This window comes from Plasmodium relictum (assembly GCF_900005765.1).
Source record: "Plasmodium relictum strain SGS1 genome assembly, chromosome: 4".
NCBI lineage: Eukaryota > Apicomplexa > Aconoidasida > Haemosporida > Plasmodiidae > Plasmodium > Plasmodium relictum.
The window spans coordinates 195626-220069 of record NC_041682.1 but is presented as its reverse complement, the minus strand read 5'-3'; the positions used below and the strand labels follow the sequence as shown (position 1 = coordinate 220069).

Here is a 24444-nt window from a genome sequence, read left to right as displayed (position 1 = left end):
TTTCAAAAATCTATGAATAAAATATATAGAAAAAAAAATATATAAATATATAATAAATTATTTTATTTTTGTATATACATAATAATGAAAATGAAAAAAAAGTTGAATAAAAAGTGTAGTAAAAGTGTACTATAACTATAATAATAATATAAAAATGCTTGTTAGCTATTCAAATCTATCATTTTAAAGAAAACTATATGAGAATAATTCCAAAATTATTCTTTATTAGTAAGTGTCGAAACTTTATTCATAATTCTATAGATATTTTCGTTTAAAAAAAACTGATAAAGTTTGTTTTTCTCTTTGAATATTTTCAAAAAAAAAAAAAGAAATATTAGTTTAATTTACAATTTTTCTTTTTTTTTTAAATAATTGTGAATGCTTTTAATGTATTTTGTTCATTATCTTTGTTAATTTTTTTTTTGGGAACAACAACTTGTGGTATACCCCAATGTGGGTGTAAAGCACCTGGATACACAAAAAGTTTTCTGTAAAAAATTTGTCTTAATCTATTATTGGGTAGCATTCTTTTAACTGCCAAATTTAAAATCATTGATGGATTTCTAGCAAAAACTGTTTTACATGTTAATATTTTATGACTTTTTGAATGACTTTTTCTTGGAAATTTATAAATTTTAGTATCCCAAGTATGTCCATAAAATTTGACATGAATAGCGTTTACAACTATTACACTGCTACTATTTACTCTATTCGAATTATAATCTACTCTATATTTTCCTTGTAATAATTTACTAATACATACACTTAAACTTCCAACACTTTTATTAGTTGCATCAATAACAAACCAATTTCCTTTTTCTTTGTCAAAAACACTTATAGCATTTTTCGAAACATGTTCTTCTGCAAATATATCTGTTTTAGGCATATTTTTTTTTAAAAAAGGAGAACTTTTCCTAAATGATCATAAAAAAAAAAAAAAATAAAATAAAATAAAAAAATATTTCTTTTATACATAATATATATAGAAGAGTATTTTCAGATGAATAAAAAGAAAAAAAAAAAACAATTATATTTTTCCGAGCTTTATATATAAATTTTCAGATTTTTTTTAGCAAACCATTGAACATTTGAGAATGGATTTATGTTCTGTTCATGAAAGGATGCCTTAGGATACCCAGCCAATCTTAATAAACTTTTTCTTATCATATTTCATTTTTAATTTATTTATATATGTACATAAATATATAAAAAAAATACAACAAACATATATATAAACTGTAAAAATAAAAAAGTGCTTTTCATATAAATATATTTTAATTTTCTTTTTTTTTTTCTCTTATATTTTAATTCCAAAACTATATTTTTAATACATTAAAAATAAGTAAAATTAGTCTATTTTTTACAAAAATAATTAAAAATTATAAATATAATAAAAAAAAAAAAAAAAGAAGAAAAATAAAATTGTTTATACCTATCATTAAAACTATTAAAAAATAATATTTTCTTTTTAGTAACTAATTGTAATTCAATATTTATGTTGTGAATTATTTTTTCTTAAAAAAAAAATTTCATTTAAAAAAAAAAAAAAATTCAATAAAATATATGCGGGTGTTATTTGATTTATTCCCTTTTTTTTTTAAATTTATCTAAAATTTTTGAATTTTAAATATTTCTTCATTTAGAAAAAAAGAAAAAAAAAAAAATATAAAAATTAAAGACATCAATATATTTTCAAGAATTATACATAATTTTGATAAAAAAATTATTAAAAAAAAAATGATATATACAATAAAAAATGTAAATGATCAAATTTTAAAGGATAAAAACAATTTTAATTTTTAATACACTTTATTTAATACAAAAAGAAACTAAATTTATTAGAAATATTTACCTTAAAAAAAAAAAAAAATTTAAAGTAATACTTATTAAGAAGTAAAGTAAAAGCTTTTACTTTTTTATAGATTAAATTAAAAAGAAAACGCAATTAACGAAAGTTTTTGAACATTTTTAGAAAACTATGAAGCTTCCAATGAAAAATTAAAAGAACAATATAAGTATATAGAAATACACAATGCGTAAACCATTATATAAGTGTCCTATATTTATATTCGATAAGAACTATTTTTAAAATAAAATGAATGATTTAAATAAATTAAAAGATAATCCTATATATAAAAATAGCACTAATGATTTATATCTTATAGAAAAAGAAAGTATAACTATAATAACCGATGATGAAAATAATAATGAAGAAAAAAATAATATAAATATTTCAAAAAGAAATAATTTAAAAATTATGCCTTATGTTAATAACTATAAAAATTTAATCAATAGAAAAAATACATTTTATTCAGAAAGTTTATGTAATATGGAAAAGAGTAAAACACATCATAACAATAATGACAACATTGATAATAGAAATACTGATGAAGATTTAATGTTGCTAAAAAAATTTGAAAGAACTAACTTTTTTAGTGAATCAAATGATTCTAATATAGAGAGTTTTGAAAAATGCTTAAATAATAATAAGAGAAATGAATTAATTAATCTTAAATGTACCAATCAAATAATGAACGATGATAATATTGTTCTAAATAACAGAGATTCAAAAAAACAAGAAATTTTTCAAAATTTCAATTCTATAGAAAATATTAAAGATTCCGATAACTTCATTTATCTAAATAATTTTAAATTTAAGAAGGGTAATGAAATTGTAGCAAATGAAAATGTTCAGAGTAATTTTAAAAATAAAGTTGAACTTAATGTTGAAAATAGCAAAGAAAGTGGTACCGAAAATGTTTCTGAAAATGATACTGTAAAAGATGTATCATTTAATTTTCAAAATTTAAATAATAATTATTTTAATTATAAAAATAAAAAATTAAGTAACGACTGTTATCTTAAAATAAAATTTAATCAAATATCTGATTTCAATATAGAGAATGAATATCAGAATGCTAATAATTTTAATATCAAATATAAAAAAATTTTTAATTCAATGATTGATAGTATTCTAAGTTATCCACATATGTATTTTTATGAATCAAATTATATAAACGAAAAATACGAAAAAAATTATATATATAATAAAAAAATTAATAAAAGTGAGCAAATAAATAATATTCCTTTTAGTACATTTCCAATTAGTAAGGATAAAACTATTTTTCACATACATAATAATAATAGTATAGGCAAAAATAACAAAAATATTTTTAAATGTAACATTGATAATTCAAAAAATTTTATTTTATCAAATTATAATAGAGAAATATCTAATATTTATTCATGCAGTGATAATTTGAATCATTTAAGTAACAACAATACGACTGATTATTCTTCATTTTCTTCTAATAATTTGCAACACAAATTAAGAAGTATCAATAACGTTTCTAATTTTCATATGAATAATTTATTTAAAAGTAATAATAAAAAAAATAATTTAAATTATGATGAAAAAAAATTTGTTCAGGCTTTAATATATTATAACAATATGATTAATAAATCTCATATGAATAATTTAAAAAGCGATTTAAATGAAGTTTTATATGATAATTCCTCTTCAAGAAATGAATTATTTTTTAATGAAAATGATTTTAATTACACAAATAATTTATTAAATAATGAAAAATATAAAATGCAAGATGCCTGTTCAAATTATTTTAATAACAATTATACATTTAATCTATATAATGATTCCACTTATGGGAAATATTTGAGTAAATGCAAAGATGAAGCATATGTGACAAGTACATGTATTAACAACTTTGGAAAAAGTAATGATAATGGTAATATTACTTTTAATAGCAATAGTACTATTTTTAAAACTAGTGATAATTATAGTATTATTAATAATAAAAATAATAAATGTGATGATAATATAAAGAGCATGGATGAGATTACATATAATTATTATAAAAGTATTTATAATAGCAATTCAAAAAAAAAAAAAAGTTACAAAAATGAACAAAATAAAAGCTTTGATATTAAGAAAATAAAAAATAGAATAAAAGAATTACAACATAAAATAAAAGGTGATTTAAGTGAATTAAGTAATAAAAATATAAATGAAAAAAAAAATTTAAATAATCATAATAAATTAAAAGGTACATTTAAAAATAAAACAAGAAAAGGGAGTGTTAATAATTGTGTACTTAATAAAAATATGGAATCTTTCCATAATAAAAAAAATCGTAATTATTTGAATTATATAAATGAGACAGATAACAAAATTTATGTAAACACAATAAATGAGAATATCTTTATTAAGTATATTTCAAAACAAATTTATAATTCTTTTAATAATTGTATTAGTTTCTTATGTTTAAGTGCCAATGATGATAAAGAAATATTTGAAGATTTGTTTTTTACTTATTCTAAATTATTTGATATGGAAATAAATAATAATATAAATATAAGAAATATGGAAAGTGAAAAAGATAATCACTATTTCTATTTTATACATACTTTAAATAAAAAAAATAATTATAAAATAATAAAAAAGGAAAAGATGTATTTCTATTATAAATTGAAAGAATTGGTAAAGCATCAATACAAGATGAATATATTATATGAATTTATAAAGAATTTGAATACAAATGAAATTAAAAATAATGATAAAAAACAAATTGAAACACAAATAATAAATAGTAATAATAATAATAATAATAATGAAGAATTTGATATATGTACACAAACAGATTTTAAAAATTGCCAAGTATTGTATGAAAATTATTTAGAATATTTGAAAAAGTTTTATTTAGATGATATATATTATGAAAAATTATGTTTAAGAGATATGCGGCATATGATTTTTAATAAAGATAAATGGTCATATAATTTATTAAATTCATACTCGGAAAAATTAAATGATGTAATTAATATATGTTATACTGACATGAACAAATTTGAAAATATTACAAATAAAAAAGAAGAAAATTATAATAATAATAATAATAATAATGGTAATAATAACAATTATAACGTTAAAAATACAATTCTTAACGAATATAATAGCTCAATAGAATATAATAATGGATTAAATAATAAAAGAGAAATAGACGTATATAAGGACATAGGAATAATAAGAAAAACAGGAACCGAAATTAAAAACGAAAAAAGTAATTTATATAAAGGTATAAATAGTAAAAATGAAATGAGTAAAAGACAATGTACAAAAGTAAAATACATCAATATGATAAATGCAAATGTAGAAAATGAAAGAGAAATATTAATAAGAAATGAATTAAAAGAGTTTTTTAGATTTAAAAAAAAATTTAAAAAAATTTTATCTAAGAAAGAAAATATAATAGATAATTCCAAAAAGGTATGTATATATAAAATAAGAAAAATTATGAGAAATTTATGTAAATTGTCAAATATTAAATATAAAACCTTTTTAATTCATGAATTATATAGAGTGTTTTTTAAATTTACAAAAGATAAAAAAAAAAAAAATCAGAATAAAATGGAAAATTTAGAAAGAAAACCTTTAAAAATAATTTTGAATAGTAAAATAAGTAAAATTAAAAATGAAAAAGTAAAAGATCATTTTAATTCAGATGAAAGTTTTATTTCGTTAGCAAAAAAAGAAAAAGAAAAAAAACAGGATATTATTGAAGTTAATAGAAAAAAGCTAAAGAAGGAAGCAGAAGAACAAAGAGAAAAGAAGAAACAAAAAATTGAAAGAAAAGAACCAAAAGAAGAAAAAGAACTAGAGAAGAACAAATATGAAAAGGATGAAGAAAATAGTAACTATACTGAAGAAAAAAAGCAAAGTAAAAATAGAGTAATAGAAATAGGAAAAAATAAATATTCTCCAGATAATATAAGAAATCAAAATTTAAATAAAAAAAAGAGACATATGATATATGACACAGAATATATCGAGGGTATTGGAAAACTTGATGAAATTAAAGAGAACATAATTACATATAATAAGAAAAATAGACGTAATCCTGTAGAATTAAATAAATTAGAGGAAACAAATTATGAAACATCTGAAAAAAGAAAAAAATATAACTCAAGTATAGAAAATAAAGAAATCTATGTATATATAAGGGGTAATTTAGATGTTTACTTAAATGAAAATATGAATGTAAAATTTGATAAATGTAATATTTTTTTTAAAAAAAAACATATAAATAATGATTTTAAAATGAATTTCGATAAAAATTTTTGTCATATTTTTTTTAACAAAATATTAGTAAATTGTATAAAGGATATACAATTAAAGAAAATATATTTTTCATCATTACACAATGATATTAGTGATAGTAAAAGTAATAATCCCAGTGATTGTGAAGAGGAAAATAAAATATTAACAAAAGACAGTTGTATTTACAAGGTTAATTCGTTAAAACAAGATGAAATAATGTTATTGTTTAAAATTTTATATAGAAATTTTTATAAATATATGCCTAAATTAACTTTTAATTCTAATTTGGGAATTCATTATTACTTTCCTATGTTTTCAAAAAATGAAAATTTATTTAATATTAAAAAAAGCATAATTTATGAAAAATTAGATGATACATTTTATTTTAATTTCTTTTTAAGTAAATATATAAATTTAAAAGAGGGAGAATTATATAATCCGAAAATTTTTTTTTGTTTTGACAGAGAACTAATTTTATCAATTATTTTATATTTAAATAAAAACTTAGGAAACTTATCTATTCTTCACAAATTGTATGAAGAACATGAATATTTGGAATATTTAAAAAATAATTATTTTTATAATAAATATTGTGACAATGAGATAGTAAATCATGAAGACAGATATTTTAACATAATTAAAAATTATCTTAATAAAGTAATTATACCATATTGTGATCATTCAAACTTTTAATATTTTGATTCTTGTATATGTATTTAGTTATTTATTTTATTATTTTTATTTCATTTTATTTTACTTTTTTTTTTTTTTTTTTTTTTTTTTTTTTTTTTTTTTTTTTTTTTTTTTTTTTTTTTTTTTTTTTTTTTTTTTTTTTTTTTTTTTTTGTTTTCATTTTTTTATTTACTGATTTATTTGTTTAATCTTATATTTATTTGTGAATTTTTGTTTTTCTCTAATTTGAAGCATTTTGAGATTTCTAATAAACTTTTTTTTTTTAATTTTTAAATTATATTAATTGAAAGAAAAATGAAAATTAACAAATATATAAGATATATATTTTTGTCTATTAAATATGTAACAGTTAAAAAAGTAAAACAAAAAAAAAAAAAAAAATAAAATAAATCATTTAAATGAGAAAATTTTTTTTTTTTTTTTTTTCAAACATAATTCGTTAGAATTATTGTTCTTTATTAATTCTTATAATTTGAAATATAATATATATATTAATAGAAAACAAATAACAATGATTTATAATTTAATGTATTTTACATTGTCTCTTATGTCAAAAGGGTTAATATTTTTATCCATTAGTTTTTTCTCATTCTATAAAAAAAAAATTTTTTTTTATTAAATCATTAATGGTTTTTATTTAATGTTATAATGATAAATATATATTTGAAAATATTAATAAGATTAAAATGAAAAAAATTCTTTATATAAAATCTTAACCTTCATAAGCAGAGAATTTTCTTTTTTCAATTTTCTATTTAATCTCTGTGCCTCTTTTACAGCTTTTTTTCTTGCTTTTTTTTCTTCTGGTGTTTCATTTTTATCTCTTGTAGTTTTTATCTAAAAATAAAAAAATATATATTAAGGTAATATATTATTCTTAATTTACATTATATAATTTTATATTACATAAAATATATATATCATATATATATATAAAAAAAAAAAAAACATAATTAATAATACTTAACATAAAATTGAACTATTTTTATGTCTTATTTTCCTACTTTTTCTAAAATTAAATAACGTTCAAGTTTTAATGATTCATTTTTATTATCACTTTCCTTTTTTTTAGTATTAATATTATTACTATTTAATATTGGTTTTGCTTTAATTTGTTTAGGTATAATTAATTTATATGGATGATTAATTGTGTTGGTTTTTGTTGTTAAAATGGTTTCACAATCATAACTTGATTCTTTGGAATTTTCTGAAGCAGAACTATCTTTATCATTTGTAATTTCATCTTTTTGTAAATCTAAAATTTTCATTATTTTATTTTTATCTTCAGCATTTAAAGTAACAAATAAATCTGAATTAATTTTATAATTTTTTATTTTTTTTTTTTTTCTTATTTTTTTTTTTTCATTATTTTTACATTCCTCTTTTTTTAGCTCATGCTTAATAAGATCACTTAATTTAAAAGAATCAAATTCTTTTTCAATTTTTTCATTTTCTTTCTCTTTTTCATTTTTAGAGATGATATTATCTTTCATATATTTAAGAGGATTTAATTTTTTATCAAATATATGTTCCTTATTATTATTACTGAAGTCAATATTTTTATTATTAACACTAAGAAAATAATTATCCGAATGAAAATTATCTTCAATAATATGCTCATTTCCTATATCTTCATTTTGGATATTACTTAAATTATTTGAGTATTCATTATTACTTAAAAATAAATAAGAATCTGGATTACCCCAAATTAGTTCCTTATCTATCTCTAATTTTTCAATATCATCAACATTTTGTGCTTCATATATAAAATTGTCATTTAGTTGTTCTAAGTTATCCATATCAAGAGCCTCATATACTTCTTTTTCTTCTTCATTATTAGGTTTTATGTCAAAAAAATTGGTTTCTTTTTTTGTTTTTGATTCTATGAAATTTTTACTTACTGGCTTTAAATGCTGCTCATAATCGTAACCATCATTTGGGAAATAACAATCTCCATCTAAGTATGATAAGGAATCCCCCTTTTTCTTATTTTTTTTTTTTAATTTACTTTTTTTTGTAACTTCTTTATTTATTTGTTCATCAATTTTTATATTCTCTTTTATTACAATGTCATTCTTTATTTTATTTTCATTTAATGTACAAAAATTTACATTTTCTCTTTCATAAATTTCCTTAATTATTATTTTTTTTTCACTTTCACTTAATTTTTCTGTAATTCCATAATCCATGGGGTTAAAATTTTCTAAAAGAATGTTTAATTCTTCATTACTCAAAGACGTGGAATTATTATCTCCGTTGTAAAGTTCTTCATGATTAAATTCATGTTTATCATTTTCAATATTTTCACATATTTCTGGTTCTTTAAATGAAACTTTTTTAAGTTTGTTTTTATTTTTATTTTTAATATTCATTTTTTAATTTCTTTTTTTTTTCTTTTTTTTTTTTTCTTGTTTTTAAAGAAAGTATCAATATTTAAAAAAATTTATTCCTTTTTATCAGGGTATTCAAATAAAAATATATTTGCTCTTTTTTTTTTTTTTTTGTACCGTATATGTTTAATTAAAAAATAAAATATAGAAAAATATCTTAAATTTTTTTTTATTAAAAAAATTTACGTTACATGGATTTCTTTCCATACAATAATCTTTACATAAGTTAACGTAATTTTATCTTATAAATCTTAAAACAAAGTTTAAGTATCATTTATTAATTACAAAACAATAAAATAGAATAATCATGTTCTTAATGCATTTTATTTTTAATAAATTATATATATTTAAAAAGTAAATTCAACATCATTTTTTAAAATTTTTTATTAAAAATATATCAAAACAAGAAATTTTAGTAAATACTAAAAAAATAATTGTAGAAAAATTTTCATAAAATAACCATTCTTTATGGCATATTTTTTTAAAATGAGTATGCTTTTTAGTAAGAATATTTTGAATGAAATATAATTTTTTTAGTTAATTACTTTAAAAAAGTTAATATAGTATATTTTGACTAAATTTTTAAGGTTATTTGGCATGATATATTTATTCGAACAATTTAATTTCATTATTTATTATTGTATAATCAAAAAAAAAAAAAAATTTAATAAAGAATTTAACAAAAAAAAGTAGAAATTATACTTATAATTTTATAACCTTAAAATTAAAATATAACATTCTTAGTTTTTAAATAATATTTTAATAATGTAATTTAAAAATAAAATAAAATAAAATTACAAGAAATCATAAAATAAGAACAATTTTGTAATTATTTTAAAATTACATAATTGAATCATGGAGATAATAATATTCACTTAATCGGCATTAAAAACTTTTTTGAATAACCAAAAATATATATTGAATATCTTCAGTTTGGCTATTTTTATTCACGCAATTCCCATTATAAAAAAAAAAAAAAGACATTATTTACCTTTTAAATTTTGTATAAAAGCTTTATATTAATTCTTATTAGTTATAATGATAAATTATTCAGGAAAATTTTATATTAATTTAATTTTATTAAATAAAAAAATAAAAAACTCTTTTAATCGTATGTTCTCATCAAATTCCATTTTTCATCATAAAACTGATTTAATAAAAATTAATGAAGAGATAAATAATTTAGAAGAGGCACTTATTAGGCGTATTTCAAAAATGAATAATACAGCATTAGCATATTCATGTGAAGATATAAACAAAAATAAAATTAACAACCCTCATTTATGGGAATTAATTTACAAAAGAACAAGAGAAATAAGTAATTCATTTGTAATAAGTGAATTAGTTGTAATGTTTCATGCTTATTGTAAAAGCATATCATTTGATCCAAATTTCATAAATTTAATAAACCTTTTTTGGAATTTACTTGAAAATAAATTATGTGATCTTGATTATTTATCTTTAATAGCTTTATATGTCTGTGCTGAAAAAACAAAAAATTCTCAAAAAAAAAAAGAAATAGGTAATTTACTTTTGGAGTGTATATTTAGTGGATGTGAAAATATTAAACTTAAAGAAGAAGGACTAATGATAATTTTAAAAATATTATGTAATTATAAAAAAAAAATTGATGAAAAACATATTAAAAATATATGTAATATTATACAAAAAGTTGATGTAAAAGAAATAAGGAATACATTTTTATGTATGCAATTTTTTTTAAAATACAAAGAATTTGATGAACCTTTCATTATAATATTAAAAAAAATTCAGTCATTATTAATTTTTAAAAATGTAAATCCTTATCTTGTTTTAAAACACTTGTATTTTATATCTAATATTAATAATCCTATCATTTTGCAAGAAGTTAAAAACACTTTATCTATTATCTATTTATCACATAATATAAATAATGGGCAATAAGAATTTTATGTTATTGTATAAATCCTGATATAAGTTCTTTAAAAAAATTTTTTTTTTTTGTGCCTTATCATCTTATGTTTATTAATATTTTTATATTTTTTTAAGTACCTGAATTACATTTAATATTATCAACATTATTATTATTATATATGTTAAGATAAAAAGGATTATTTTAAATAATATATATTTAATATTACATAAAATTATACATGGAAAATGGTATCAATTTTTATATTAAAAATTATTCATTTATAAGCATATACTACTTATAAGAAAAAAAACCTATTTTATTCTTGAAAAATATAATAATATAAAAATTTTTTTTAACTATCTTGAATTAAAAGTTTTGATTCTTTAAACACAAATTTGATTTAATATTATTAATATACAAAAAAGTATCATAAAAGATTTATTCTTGAGGTATGTGTGGAAATAAATAAATATATACATGCAATGAATATATCTTCAAATTTAATGAAATAAGTATAAGATTTTACATGTAAATTCATATCATTACTAAAATATATATGAATAACAATAAATATCTAAATAAACATGCTCCATTTTTTTTTTTTTAAGATATACAAGAAATAATATACCTAATGGATATATATTTATATATATGAAGTTTGATGTCAATTTAGTGACATGAATATAACAAAAAATGACGATTTGATATAAAATTAAGATGAAAGAATAATTAAAACAACATAAGTAAATTATCCATTAAGTACACACACATGCAAATCAAAACTTGCATTAAAAAAAAGTAAAAAGCAGAAGGATATTTTATATAATTTTAATATCATATAAAACATCAGTTTTTTTTTTTTCTTCCTTTTCTTTAATATTTTTGTTTTTAGCTTTTTTTTTATTATTTTAGTTTTAAAATAAATAATAATTTATTTTAACTGTAGAATAAAGAGATGTTATAAACCTCTTTTAAATTAAATTTAAAAAAATTAATTTAATTTTAAAAAAATTATACAAAAACTTTATATACGAACATATGAAAAATTAATTAACGAAAATAAGAAAATGTGTATGGTAAACTGTTATAAAAAACATCACAGCTATATAAATTTTTTTGTATTTTAAAATTTATTTTTTTTTTTTTTTTTTTTTTGCACACATTTTCTCTAATTAAACCTATATATTTTATTTTGTTAACTCTTTTCAAATATATCTTGATTTTTTCCTTTTTTTTTATTTTTCATTTTTAAATTATGCATTTTATTTTAGTTAACTATTTTACATAGTTGTTTATAAATCATGTTGTAAAAAAAAAAAAAAAAAAATCCATAATTAATTTTTTACATTCTATATTAAAAATTTACTTTATTATATATGAACACAAGTTTAAAAAATTAAATTTATTAGGATGAAGTTTTAAAATTTTTTTTTGTTTTTTTAGTTAGCTAAAAATATCAATTGTGATAGGTGTTTATTTATAAAAATTTTTTATTAGCACAATTTTTTTTTTTTTTTTGCGTGAAGAATGAGCTTTTAAATATCAAATCATAAAGAAATATTTAATTTTTAGGAAAAATTATTCAGTAGAAGTATGTTGAATTTTTAAATATTATATATATATATATATATATATAATTTCATAATTTTTTATTTTTTTTAGAGTTGTAAAAAATTTGATTATTTTTATTATATTTTTTTTTTTTATTATAAAATTATTTTTAAAATAGAATGATAAATAATTAAATTAAATTAAATTATATATGTTCATAAATATAAATTTTGTGTTAAGACAATTATTAAAAAATTATTACTTTTTTTTTTTTTCAATGTGTTAACGGTGCATATGTTTCTCCGATTTTCTTTTTTGCACCAATTGATGTTTTTATTTTTATATTCATTTTTGTTATGCATTTTAAAATTAATGTAGTGTAATTTCTAAATTATCAAATAACGAATATAATTAGATATATATTCTAATTAGTTTTATCATTTTTATTATGAAAATGCTAATTTTTTATTTTTTATACATAAAATTATAATTTTTATTATTTAAACTTTTTTGTTCTTTTTTTTTTTTTTATTTTGTTTTGTTGTAGTATCTTTAATTTATTAAGGCTTAAAATTTTGCTCCAATTTTATTCATATCATGAATTGAGCATAAATTTATTAATATGATTTGAGATACTATTTATAATTTTTATAAATTTTGTGGATAAAAATGATAAAGAGAATAATATGCAAACAAATTTCTATAGCAAATTTGATTTTTTATTAGTATGTATCGGGGAAAGACTAAGTAAAAGGAATTCAAAAAATGTTTAAAAGAAATATTTCTTGAATGCAAATTCTTTTCGAAGACTGAATATTTTGTTATTCCTATAAATTTGTTTGTATAACTATAAAAAATTTATTTCAATTTTAATTCACGCTTTATTTTGTTATTCATAGATATATAAAACATTCTATTATTTGTGTTACCTAAAACTTTTATAATTTTTCTTTATTTTTTATCGTTTTAATCTTGATTATTTTTTTTTTCTTTTTCTAAAATTAAGGGAAAATTTAAAATATTTGATAATTTATAGTCCTTTAATTTTCAAATGGATAATTATGAAGTGTCAAAAACATTAAAAATGATTACTTCATATTTTGATGAAAATATCAGATACAATAATAAAAATATTGATAACTTAAATAATAATAATGAAATTACTAAAAATAAAAATATAAGAGATAAATATTCTCAATTTTTAAAATATACTAACTGTAAGAATGACACAGCATGCAAAAGTAATTGTAATAATATTTCTTTTGATTACAATAATTATAATGAAGAATTAAATGTAAATGCTTGTTCCAATGTTATGAACAAGCAAATTATAAATTATAATGATTATGATTCATTTAACAAAGTAAACACATTAGAAGATTCAGAATATGAAAATGAAATTTTAAAAGATGATAAGGAAAAGGATAAGACTAAACCTTTTGAGAATTTTGTTATGAATAAAGAGGTATGTGATATTCAACATGATATTCAACAAGAAAAACAAAAAACAAATTTGATCAGTTGCTATAAATACAATAATTTAATAAATAAAAATGATTGTGACACAAATAAAAAATATAATATGAATGATATTAGTTGTGATGAAAAATATATTGTTAAATACAAGTTGAATTCATTTATTTTGAACAAAATAGTTAATAAAAATTATAATTTATATATGAATAATAGCTTTGAAAATATTAACCAATATAATGTTGAATCCGATGAAAATATAGAATTATATAGGTTATATAATGAAGAAATGTGCAATAAAAATGAATTTCTTGTAAATAAACATAATATTTATAGTGAAAACACAAAGAGCAATTTTGTTAAATCAGAAAATGTGCGTATTCGGGATATCCATAATGACTACAGAGAAAATACTGTTTTAAATTGTTTTACAAAAGAATTATATAATAAATTAAATGATGATAAAAATTATATTAGTAATGAAAATAAGCAAAAATTAAATTTATCGATAGGTTCAAAAAATGCTTTAAATATATATAGTGATGAAAATACTAAATCCCACATAGAACAAAACTTTAATCAACTTTCAAAGTGTTTTATTAAATTTTCTAGTAATGATTCATGTAATTTAAATAAAAATAATATTATAAGAAATGTAATAACTAAAAGTAACAGTAAGGGTAATAATAATTATAAGGATAATAACAGTAATAATGATAAGTATGAATATAATGATTTAACAAGCAACATAGAACATTTAGCTATTTTAAAAAATAAAAATACCTATAAAATACATGAAAAAGGGAAATCAAATGTAACATATGATACAAATGATAAAACATATTTGAAAATGATTAATAATCAATTTAAAATGGAAGATGATTTAAGGGGGAACAGTATTAAGAAATCTTTTTTATTTGCAAAAAATACATTTTCTGAAGAAAGGTATACATTAGATAGATCTGAAAAAAAATATTTTCGAAATAGCAATATTTTGAGAACGATAATAAATAAAAAAATAAATAGTGATCCTTTACTTTCTTCAAATAGAAAATTATTAATGAGTGAATTACTTATAAAGAAAACTAGTAGAAATAATAACTTTAATTATTACATAAAAAATAATGATGATACAAAAAATAGAAATAAGATGACTAAAAAAAGTCAAATAATAGAAACAAAAATGAGTTATGAATTACATATGTGTGACAAATGTTTTAATAAATGGAAGAAGGATAAAAAAAAAAAGAAAAGCAAAAATAAAAATAAAGCAAGTATTAATTATTATAAGAACATAAAAATTTTGAATGATATAAATAAAAAATTACTTTTTTGTTATAAAGAAAGTGTATTAAATAATGGTATTTATGACTTAAAATCTGAATTTATTAATAATAATAATAAAATAGAATCACATAGATCAAATTCTTGCTTTTTTCTATCAGAATATAATAGTGAAATATTTAATATTTTAAAAATTGGAGATTTTCACTTTACACCTTTAAGAAGAATTAGAAGCTTAGAAAATACTTTATTAAATGGAAATAATTACAATAACAAAGTTTTTTCATTAAATAATAATCAAATTAAAAATTATTGTAGATATTATGGTAGTAGCAATATTTATAATTTTTATAGGAATAAAATTTTTTATAATAAAAGGAATAAAAATAATAGTAACATTGAATGCTACAATAACAAATGTAATAAAAAATATTATAATAATTTTTCTTTAAAAGATTATCATAGTAAAAGTTTTTGTGAAGTAAACTGTATTAATTTTATGAAAAATCAATTTAATAAAATAAGTAGGAAATTTTTATTTAAGAATATTAGATGTAAAAAATTGAAGAAAATAAAAAAAAAAAAGGCATATGATATTAATAATGAGGCTATTAAGATAAAGGAAAATGAAAAAATGATGTGTATTGATTATGATAGCTGTAGTGATAATAAAAATATATCTTCTAAATATAACAATAATAAATGTTATACTAATTCTCAAAGAAATTATCATAAGATAAATAGTATGAACCAAAAAAATTTTTCATTAGTTATAAAAAAACGTTTAGTAGAAAAAAAAAGATCAAATGCTTATAAGAATAAATTTGCTTCTTTTTGCTGTAAAACAAAACGCATGCGTATAGTTCATAGTAATAGTTTGAGTTTCAAATTACCAATAAAAAAAAAAGAACTTATGAAGGATAAAAAAAATTTTTTAACATTTTTAAAGTTAAAGAATACTGAAGAAGATATACTAAATAAAAAAGCTGATAATAAAAATAAAATAAGTATGTTAGATGCAAACAATGGAAATAACACATACATAAATGAAAGAAATGGAGAAAATTTTCTAACGATAAAAAATGAAAAGAGAAATGAATTTATAAATTTCCTGAGAAATACAAAAGAAAAACAGGAAAATAATCAATCAAAAAATTCATCATCATTTCTTTTCAACCACTTTAATATATCAAATAGAAATGAAAAATTTGTACAAAGAGATCATATCGATGCAGTAAGCAAAAGTTGTGAAGAGATAAATTTAAAAAGTATATTCTCACAGAATAAAAACATAGCAGAAGAAGCAGTAAAAAATGATAATACTTCTATGGCATACTGTCTTTCATATGATACATCAGTTTATAATAATGAAACTGAAATGAATACTAAAATAGGTGAAGTAAAAGATATAGTACATAATAATAAAATTATGAAGAATAATATTGAAGAAATTCAAAATAAAAAAGATAATAAAAAAAAATTACATAAAGCACAAAATTATGAACTGGTAGCAGAAAAGAGGAAAAAATTAGAAAATGAAGAAAGTATTAAAAAACATTATTATGAAGAAACAAAAAAACGAAAAGATATGTATGAAAGGGTAATTACACCAAACAAGCATAAAGAGATAAATAAGAAAAAAAATATATTTAGTAATCAGGATGAACTATATAATAAAAAAAATTGCACTTTTTTTACAAGTAATTCAGTACCTTATATGAGAGAAAATTCTAAAAATTATAAAAATTTATATTACATAGTTGGATTAATTTATTACGGAAAAAAATCACAAGTATATAAATGTATAAATGCAATTGATAAAAGAATGTATGCTATGAAAATAGTTTCGAAAGAACCTAATGATTTATATGTTAATAATTTTACGAAAAAATATTTATTCCTAAAAGATAATCCGCATAAAAATATTATAACTATACATGATATATTTTATGATAAGAATTATAACTGTATAATAATGGAATTGTGTGAAGGGACTACATTACTTGATTATTTCATGTCATTAGTCCCAGGATCATTAGATGTATACGAAATAAAACTAATAATGAAAAATATTTTTTTAGCTTTAGATTTTTTGCATTCAAAAAATATGATACATAGAGATATTAAATTTGAAAATATAATGTTTAAAAAAAAAAGAAAAAGAGCTTTTGACTATGGAGGCTATGATAATTGTAGATTAGATGATTCTTTTTTATTTGAAATGGACAAATCATCTTATATAAAGCCAAGAGAAAAGGTGAAAAAAAATAATTTTAAGGAGGATTTTTTATTTTTAATAAAAAATAATATTTTATTGGATAAAAAAAAAAGAAATAGAATATGTAATAATTCGATTGATGTAATTAATTATGGGAGGGATTCTTATGCTTCTTTATTTTACGATAAATTTGAAAATAATAATTTTCAAATGGACAGTGAAATGGAATTTAGTAGCAAATATGAAGCAAGTAGAACTGTATCTATGAATTCTTTTCATTCTGAGTTTTCGATTAACAAATATTATACATTTAAACATTCCTATGATTTTAGTGAAATGAGTAATAATTATTCTAATACCTTATTAAATAAGAATAAATCACTAAATAATATCAAAAGGGGTTCTTTCATGAAACATCAAATGGAAGAGGAAAAAGATGGAATATTTAAAAAAAGCAAATATAACATTAAAAAAAAAAGGAAACATACTATAAATAATTCTTTTAGTGATTTATGTTTAATTGATATGGATATGATAGAAAATGTTTCTAATACCAAAAACTGTTCAAGTAAAAAATCGGACATTATATGCGGTACTGCACCATATATGCCCCCAGAGTCATTAGATGGAATAATTTCTACAGGTAATGATATATGGGCATGTGGGGTAATTTTATATGCGTTAATGGATGGTCATTTCCCATTTGAAATTAATAATAGTATGCCTATTCATTTAAAAAAAAAAATTTTAACTCAAACCAAACCAAATTTTGATCCTTTAGTTTGGCAAGAACATCCTGAAGTTTTTGATTTATGTTTACGACTTTTAGATCCTAATCCCTTAACAAGAATACAAAATGCTAGAGAGGCATTAATTCATTATTGTTTTTCAAACCTTGTATAATAAATTATAATATTACCTTAAAAATTACAGAAAAAAGAAAAATAATAGAATATAAGAATTATAGGGAAAATATAACTAAAAAAATAATAAAATATATATAATGGCATTAAGTTACAATTCAATAAAATAAATTTATAATAAAAAGAGAATTATATATCAACAATAAAAATTATAATTAATTTTAAATAAAGAAAAATAAAAAAAAATAGTATATAAAATAAAGATAATTTTATTTCAATAATGATTTATTTATTTTTTTTTAATGTCTAAACATTTAATCTTTTTAAATAATTATTTATATGCATAAAAATTCATCAAAATTATTTCGTATTATTAATAGCTATATTATTTATAAGAGTTCATTAACTATTAATACAATTTTATTCCTTTTTTTTTTTTTTTTGTTGTTGTTTTGCTTATTACAATTTAGTGAAAGACGATTTTTTACTATTTATTATTGTCTATTTTAAATAAAAAACTTATAATGCATGATTTATGTTTTTGTTATATGCATACAGAATTTTTTATTTTTTTAAAAAGAACTCATTCATACCTTTTTTATTTTTACTATTATAATTATTATTATTATTTTTTTTTTAAATTATTTAAGTGAAATTTTATTTAAAAAATAAAAACTTCTTTTAAAAATTCAATCTCGATATTTAAAACTTTTAAAAATTTTTTAAAGTAGGATATATAATTTGTTTGCTTCATATAAGAAAAAAAAACATTTTAAATAATATTAATAGCATCTCTTATATTTTTACTCTCCTAATCTAGTTATTTATATACAAAATTAAAAAGATGTGTTCAATTATAAATCAATGTATCTTAAAATTTTGTAATTAATAAATTTAAAATGATTTATTATTTTTTATTCTATTTTTTTTCTTTTTAGCTGATTAGTTCCTATAAGGAAGAAATGAAAAAAAAAATTTATAAAAAGAAATAACTAAAAAAAAGTCTTTTACATTAATAACATAGTATTATAATATATTTCGTTGATTTTATTTTGTTATTTCTTCTGTAATGATGTATTTCTTATTTACAGAAATGGAATAAAAACATATTTTTATGCTTATGAGTGCTCAATAAACAATATTTAAAAATTAAATATAAATAATTTCTCCTTAATACGTTAATGCAAAATATAATATTATTTGTTTTCATAATATTAACTAATATATATACATATATTCATATATGATTTAAGATAAAAAAAATAAAGAATAATGTTAATAACAATAAATATGAAAAAAAAAAAAATAATTATTAAATAAAAAAAAAATTGTGTCTACAACATATTATACACAATTTTTTTTTTATTAGAAGAAAAATAGAATTAGACAGATTGAAAATATGGAATCAATATATATATATATATATATATATATATATATATATATATATATATATATATGTAAAAAAAGGAACAATGATGTTACTAAATATTAGCAATATTTACTTCTTTTTTTTTATTTATATAATAAAAAATATATTTATAGAATTTATTTAAGCAAAAATAAATTTACTTTTTTTATGTAATTAAAACTGTTCTGTATTAAACGATATTTAAGTAAGAACTTATGTATTATGTGTCAGATAATATTGATATTTATATAATATTTTAAAATATTATTTATTTTTCATTAATTTTATTATATATTGTAACTATTATAAATAATGTATTAGTTATTATAAATAAAAATGGAAAAGAAAAAAAAATTAATAATTATATATTTACATATATATGTAAAATTAATTAAAAATTAATATATAAACCAAAAAGGCATATTATATAATTATTAAAATTTGGATGTATATATGACAAAATAAAGCAATAATATAATATAGGAAAAAATTAACAATGCTAATAAACAATATTATAAAACAAATTAAGAAAATATAATTAAAAAATAAAATGATACAACAATAAGTATAACACTTTTGAACATTATTTAATTTAATACAAAAGCATATAGGTATATATATATATAATATATCCTAAAAAAAGTAACTCTATTTCTTATATATATATGTTTATTATTTTTAAGTTAATATAAAATTATGAAAAATAAGAAGAAAAAAAAAAGATTAAAATTAATTATTATAGTAATTTAAATTTGTTGAAGATTTACCAAAAATAAAAAGTTAAAATATTATAATAATATTAAAACTAGTAGTTCATAAAACAAATAATTAATTATTTACAATACATATTTATTTCTATTTAATATGCTTCAAAAATCATTAAATATAACAAGGGCTATCACTTTTTTTAAATTAATAGATAGTTTTTAAATTTATCCAATTCTTTCATAATATCATTCATCTAAAAAAAAAAAAAATAATAATTTAAAAGAAAATTATGAATAATGAAATTTATCAAAAAAAAAAATAATAAAATTTTTTATTTTATTTACTTCTGAACATTTCTTTATATTAGCTATTAACTTGGAATATTGGTCAAGTATTTCTAAATAAAAGAAAAAATATTATTATTGATATATATGTTAATATTTTGAAATTCGTTAAATTCTCATTGTAACCTTTTAATTCAATGTTTTCTTTTTGAACATATATAAGTGATGAATTCAAGGCTTTTAATTTGGTTTCCTATGAAATAAGCCAATAAAAAAAAAAAAAATAAATAATAATATATATTGGTTTTTATAAAAATTTGATAATGCAAATAATTTTTTATCCTGCTATATTTATCTAATATTTACTATTTCTTCATCTATTATATCTTTATTTTTTTCAAGAAGACTTAAATTTTGTGCTTTGAGCATTTCATTTTGTTGATATAATTGAAAGTTTGCATCCTATATAACAATTAATATTTTTCAAAAATGATATAATTAAAAAAAGAGAAACATAATTTTTTGTTTTTTTTAAATTTTATTAAGAAAATATATTACCACTGCTTCATGATATTTTTTAGAAATTGTGCTTCTTTCTTTTATTAAATTTTTATGATCTTCTATTAAGTTTGCTATAAATATCTCTTGGGTTCTCGTGAGACTTCCCAATTTCTATATATGAATTTAATCAAATATTAATTGTAAAAATTTTTTTTTAAACGAAAAATATATTTTTTTTTTTTATAACTTCATTTAAATTAGGTTCTTCATAAAATAATTCTAATGTTTGTCTTAACGGTGCTTTACCAGAATTTCTGAAAATGAAAAAACAATGACAGAATAAAAATTAAAAAAAAATATATTGTTAATGTTATAAATCGTAAATTTTAATCATAATATAAAATATTACTATTTTATCATTGTTCTAAATAAACAAATATGTACAGAATTTTAAAATTTTTTATTTTATTTTATTTTTTTTTTTTTTCTTACATCAATGAATATTCTAATGATTTCATATTTAACCATTCATTTTCATAATACTTAGATTTCTTATTCTCAGAGTTAACTATTGCTGCCTAAATAATTAATATAAAAGATTAAAATTCTTTTTAGTTTTACTTTTTTTATTCAATATTTCTTATTTAAATTGTACACTTGCTAAAAGATTTTAATTTTTTTTTTTTTTTTATATTTACCTGAGTTTCTAATGCCTTCATATATTCTAACTCTTTATTTTTTTTATCTTCTAAAAATTTCAATAAATATTTCTTTTCATTTTCTAAATTCCTTACTTTATATAATAAATCTTCAATTGAATAATTTTTAATATTATTATCCTTTTTCTCTATGAATAAAAAAGGTTATTTCCATTTAAACATTTTGTTTTATATATGTATTTGTAAAAATGCATCAATTTTTTTTTTTATTCATTAAAATATATATTCAAATGAAATTGAAAATAGAAAAAAACAATTTTCATAATTGACTATTACCAATATTATTATTTTTATCTTTTATATTATCTCGTAAAGATATATCTTCACCGTTTAAATGATTTGGTATACTATTCTTTGTGTCTTCTGGTAGATGTGAAATAGAATTTAGAAAATTGTCATTTTTGTTGCTCGTAAAATTTTCAATGATTCTTTCTTCACTCAAGGAAAAACGAAATTTATTTAAATCATGAATGTTAAATGATTCAATCATCTTTTTAAACTAAAAATATAAATATTGGAATATGCTTAAAAAATATTTTTGAAGAACTATTTATAATAAAAACTTTTATCATAACAATTATAATTAAAAGGATTATTTTAATTTATTTTTTATACAAATGTCAACAATTACAAAAATTATTAATTTTGTAAATATATATATATATATATATATATATATATATATATATATATATATATGAGATTATTATTATTACTTTTTAAAATTAAAGGTGTAATTTTCAAAGATTCCTTTTGTTGTCGTAAAAAGTTTGCATTATCCTTGTGTGCAAATACATACATATATATTTTTTTTTTTTTCATGTAATACTATTTATTTTAGGGATTTTATTTTATTATTATGTAGTGTATATGAACATATAAGCTAATTAGCTTATTTTTTTTTTTTTTTTTTCCATACGAGCTGGTAAGAATTTTGTGTGTGCACGGGTGCTTCTTGTTAACAAAAGTAGGTCAGTTTAAAATAAAATTTATTATTATTTATATCATTTGGTATTAAATGATTATAAAAATGAAAAAAAAACATTTTATTTAAAGAATTAAATAGACTGTTTCATTGAAAAATAGAATAACAACTATCTTATAACATCATTTTTTTTTATACCTTAATTTTAACAAATGAATAAATTGACAAATAAGTTATTCTTGAAAAAGGAAAATGAAAACATATTTAATAAAGGGTAACGAATATATATATTCAATGAATCTTTATATTTTTTTTATTAAAGGATTATAATCTAAAAAAAGTTTTATAGAAGAGAAATAAAAAAATATATATACTAAATTTAAAATATATATAAAATAAAAACATCTTTAATAAAAATATTTTTTAATTATAATAGTACATCTTATAGTATCAACATAACTTTCAAACTTTTTTTTTTTTTTTTGACATATTTTAGTAGTTCATTATTCATTTAGGATATTTTCACATAAATTTTGATGTGCATTTTTTAAATTTATAAATGGTAACAATATGTTTTACATAGAAAAGTTACTTATAATAAAATTCAACAGTTTATAAGATCATATAAGTGAAACACTTTTTTTTCTTAAAAGATATTTCGTTAAAAATTCTTTCATCAATATAATGCCTTTACTTACCTTATTAAATGTGAGAAGTAATTAAAATATCAAAAAATATATATTATTCTTTTAAGCTAAAATATTTCTATAATCTTTAAAATTTAGCTAAAAATTGGCTAAATAAAGTTTTATTTTTCTTTAAACTTTAAATTTTTTACTATTTAAAACTATATTATAATTTTCCTCTCAAATCTTAAAATTTTTCTATGTAAACGTAGTTGTTTCCCTTACGAAAAAATGAATTAAATTTTTATTACAATTATACATTTTAAAATAAAGAAAAAAAATTAATATATATATTAAATCTAAACTACTCTCATTTTTGTAATATTTCATTTCATTTTATTTAATTTTTTTTTTTTTTATATTTATTATATAATTATTTTTATTTCATTATTTTTATAACTTTTCGCAAAAGTTATTTATCGTTTTTATTTTATATTACTATTTTTTTTTTTTATTTTGCTTTTAATATAAATTTTTTTTTTTTTAAATAATGTAATTATATTTATCTGATAATTGTATGTACTCCTTTTTTTCAAAGCTACTGTGAAAATATAAAGCTTTTGACATGCAATAAAAGGTGAAATTTAAAAAAAATTTCCTTGAATTTGTAGAAAAACATACAATAATTGTGTTCTTAGTAATATTAAAAATTTTTAAAAGTCCTCGTTAATATTATTTTATAATTTTATTTATATTAAATTTGAAGAGTATATTTATATATAATGAAAT

General features: G+C 17.4%; 6 protein-coding genes across 6 annotated transcripts; 3 read left to right on the top strand and 3 right to left on the bottom strand.

The window, feature by feature from the left end:
• Positions 1–364: 364 nt before the first annotated feature.
• PRELSG_0405800 (mitochondrial ribosomal protein L13 precursor, putative) lies at positions 365–1167 on the bottom strand (the record flags this gene model as incomplete). The annotated part of the gene is made up of 2 exons (XM_028680196.1): positions 365–914; positions 1079–1167. 2 exons carry the CDS (start codon positions 1165–1167, stop codon positions 365–367), a joined length of 639 nt encoding a protein of 212 aa, XP_028531717.1.
• Positions 1168–2095: 928 nt separating this feature from the next.
• On the top strand, positions 2096–6808 carry PRELSG_0405700 (conserved Plasmodium protein, unknown function; the record flags this gene model as incomplete). Its single annotated transcript, XM_028680195.1, has 1 exon — positions 2096–6808. One exon carries the CDS (start codon positions 2096–2098, stop codon positions 6806–6808), a length of 4713 nt encoding a protein of 1570 aa, XP_028531716.1.
• A 516-nt stretch (positions 6809–7324) lies between these two features.
• On the bottom strand, positions 7325–9180 carry PRELSG_0405600 (conserved Plasmodium protein, unknown function; the record flags this gene model as incomplete). Its single annotated transcript, XM_028680194.1, has 3 exons — positions 7325–7399; positions 7526–7645; positions 7813–9180. 3 exons carry the CDS (start codon positions 9178–9180, stop codon positions 7325–7327), a joined length of 1563 nt encoding a protein of 520 aa, XP_028531715.1.
• Positions 9181–10236: 1056 nt separating this feature from the next.
• On the top strand, positions 10237–11121 carry PRELSG_0405500 (conserved Plasmodium protein, unknown function; the record flags this gene model as incomplete). The annotated part of the gene is made up of 1 exon (XM_028680193.1): positions 10237–11121. One exon carries the CDS (start codon positions 10237–10239, stop codon positions 11119–11121), a length of 885 nt encoding a protein of 294 aa, XP_028531714.1.
• Positions 11122–13694: 2573 nt separating this feature from the next.
• PRELSG_0405400 (serine/threonine protein kinase, putative) lies at positions 13695–18521 on the top strand (the record flags this gene model as incomplete). Its single annotated transcript, XM_028680191.1, has 1 exon — positions 13695–18521. The coding sequence occupies one exon, from the start codon at positions 13695–13697 to the stop codon at positions 18519–18521; it is 4827 nt and encodes a 1608-aa protein (XP_028531713.1).
• Positions 18522–20799: 2278 nt separating this feature from the next.
• Positions 20800–22594, bottom strand: PRELSG_0405300 (conserved Plasmodium protein, unknown function; the record flags this gene model as incomplete). The annotated part of the gene is made up of 9 exons (XM_028680190.1): positions 20800–20853; positions 20945–20997; positions 21071–21137; positions 21251–21346; positions 21443–21556; positions 21633–21699; positions 21878–21963; positions 22084–22232; positions 22381–22594. The coding sequence occupies 9 exons, from the start codon at positions 22592–22594 to the stop codon at positions 20800–20802; spliced, it is 900 nt and encodes a 299-aa protein (XP_028531712.1).
• Positions 22595–24444: the final 1850 nt, after the last annotated feature.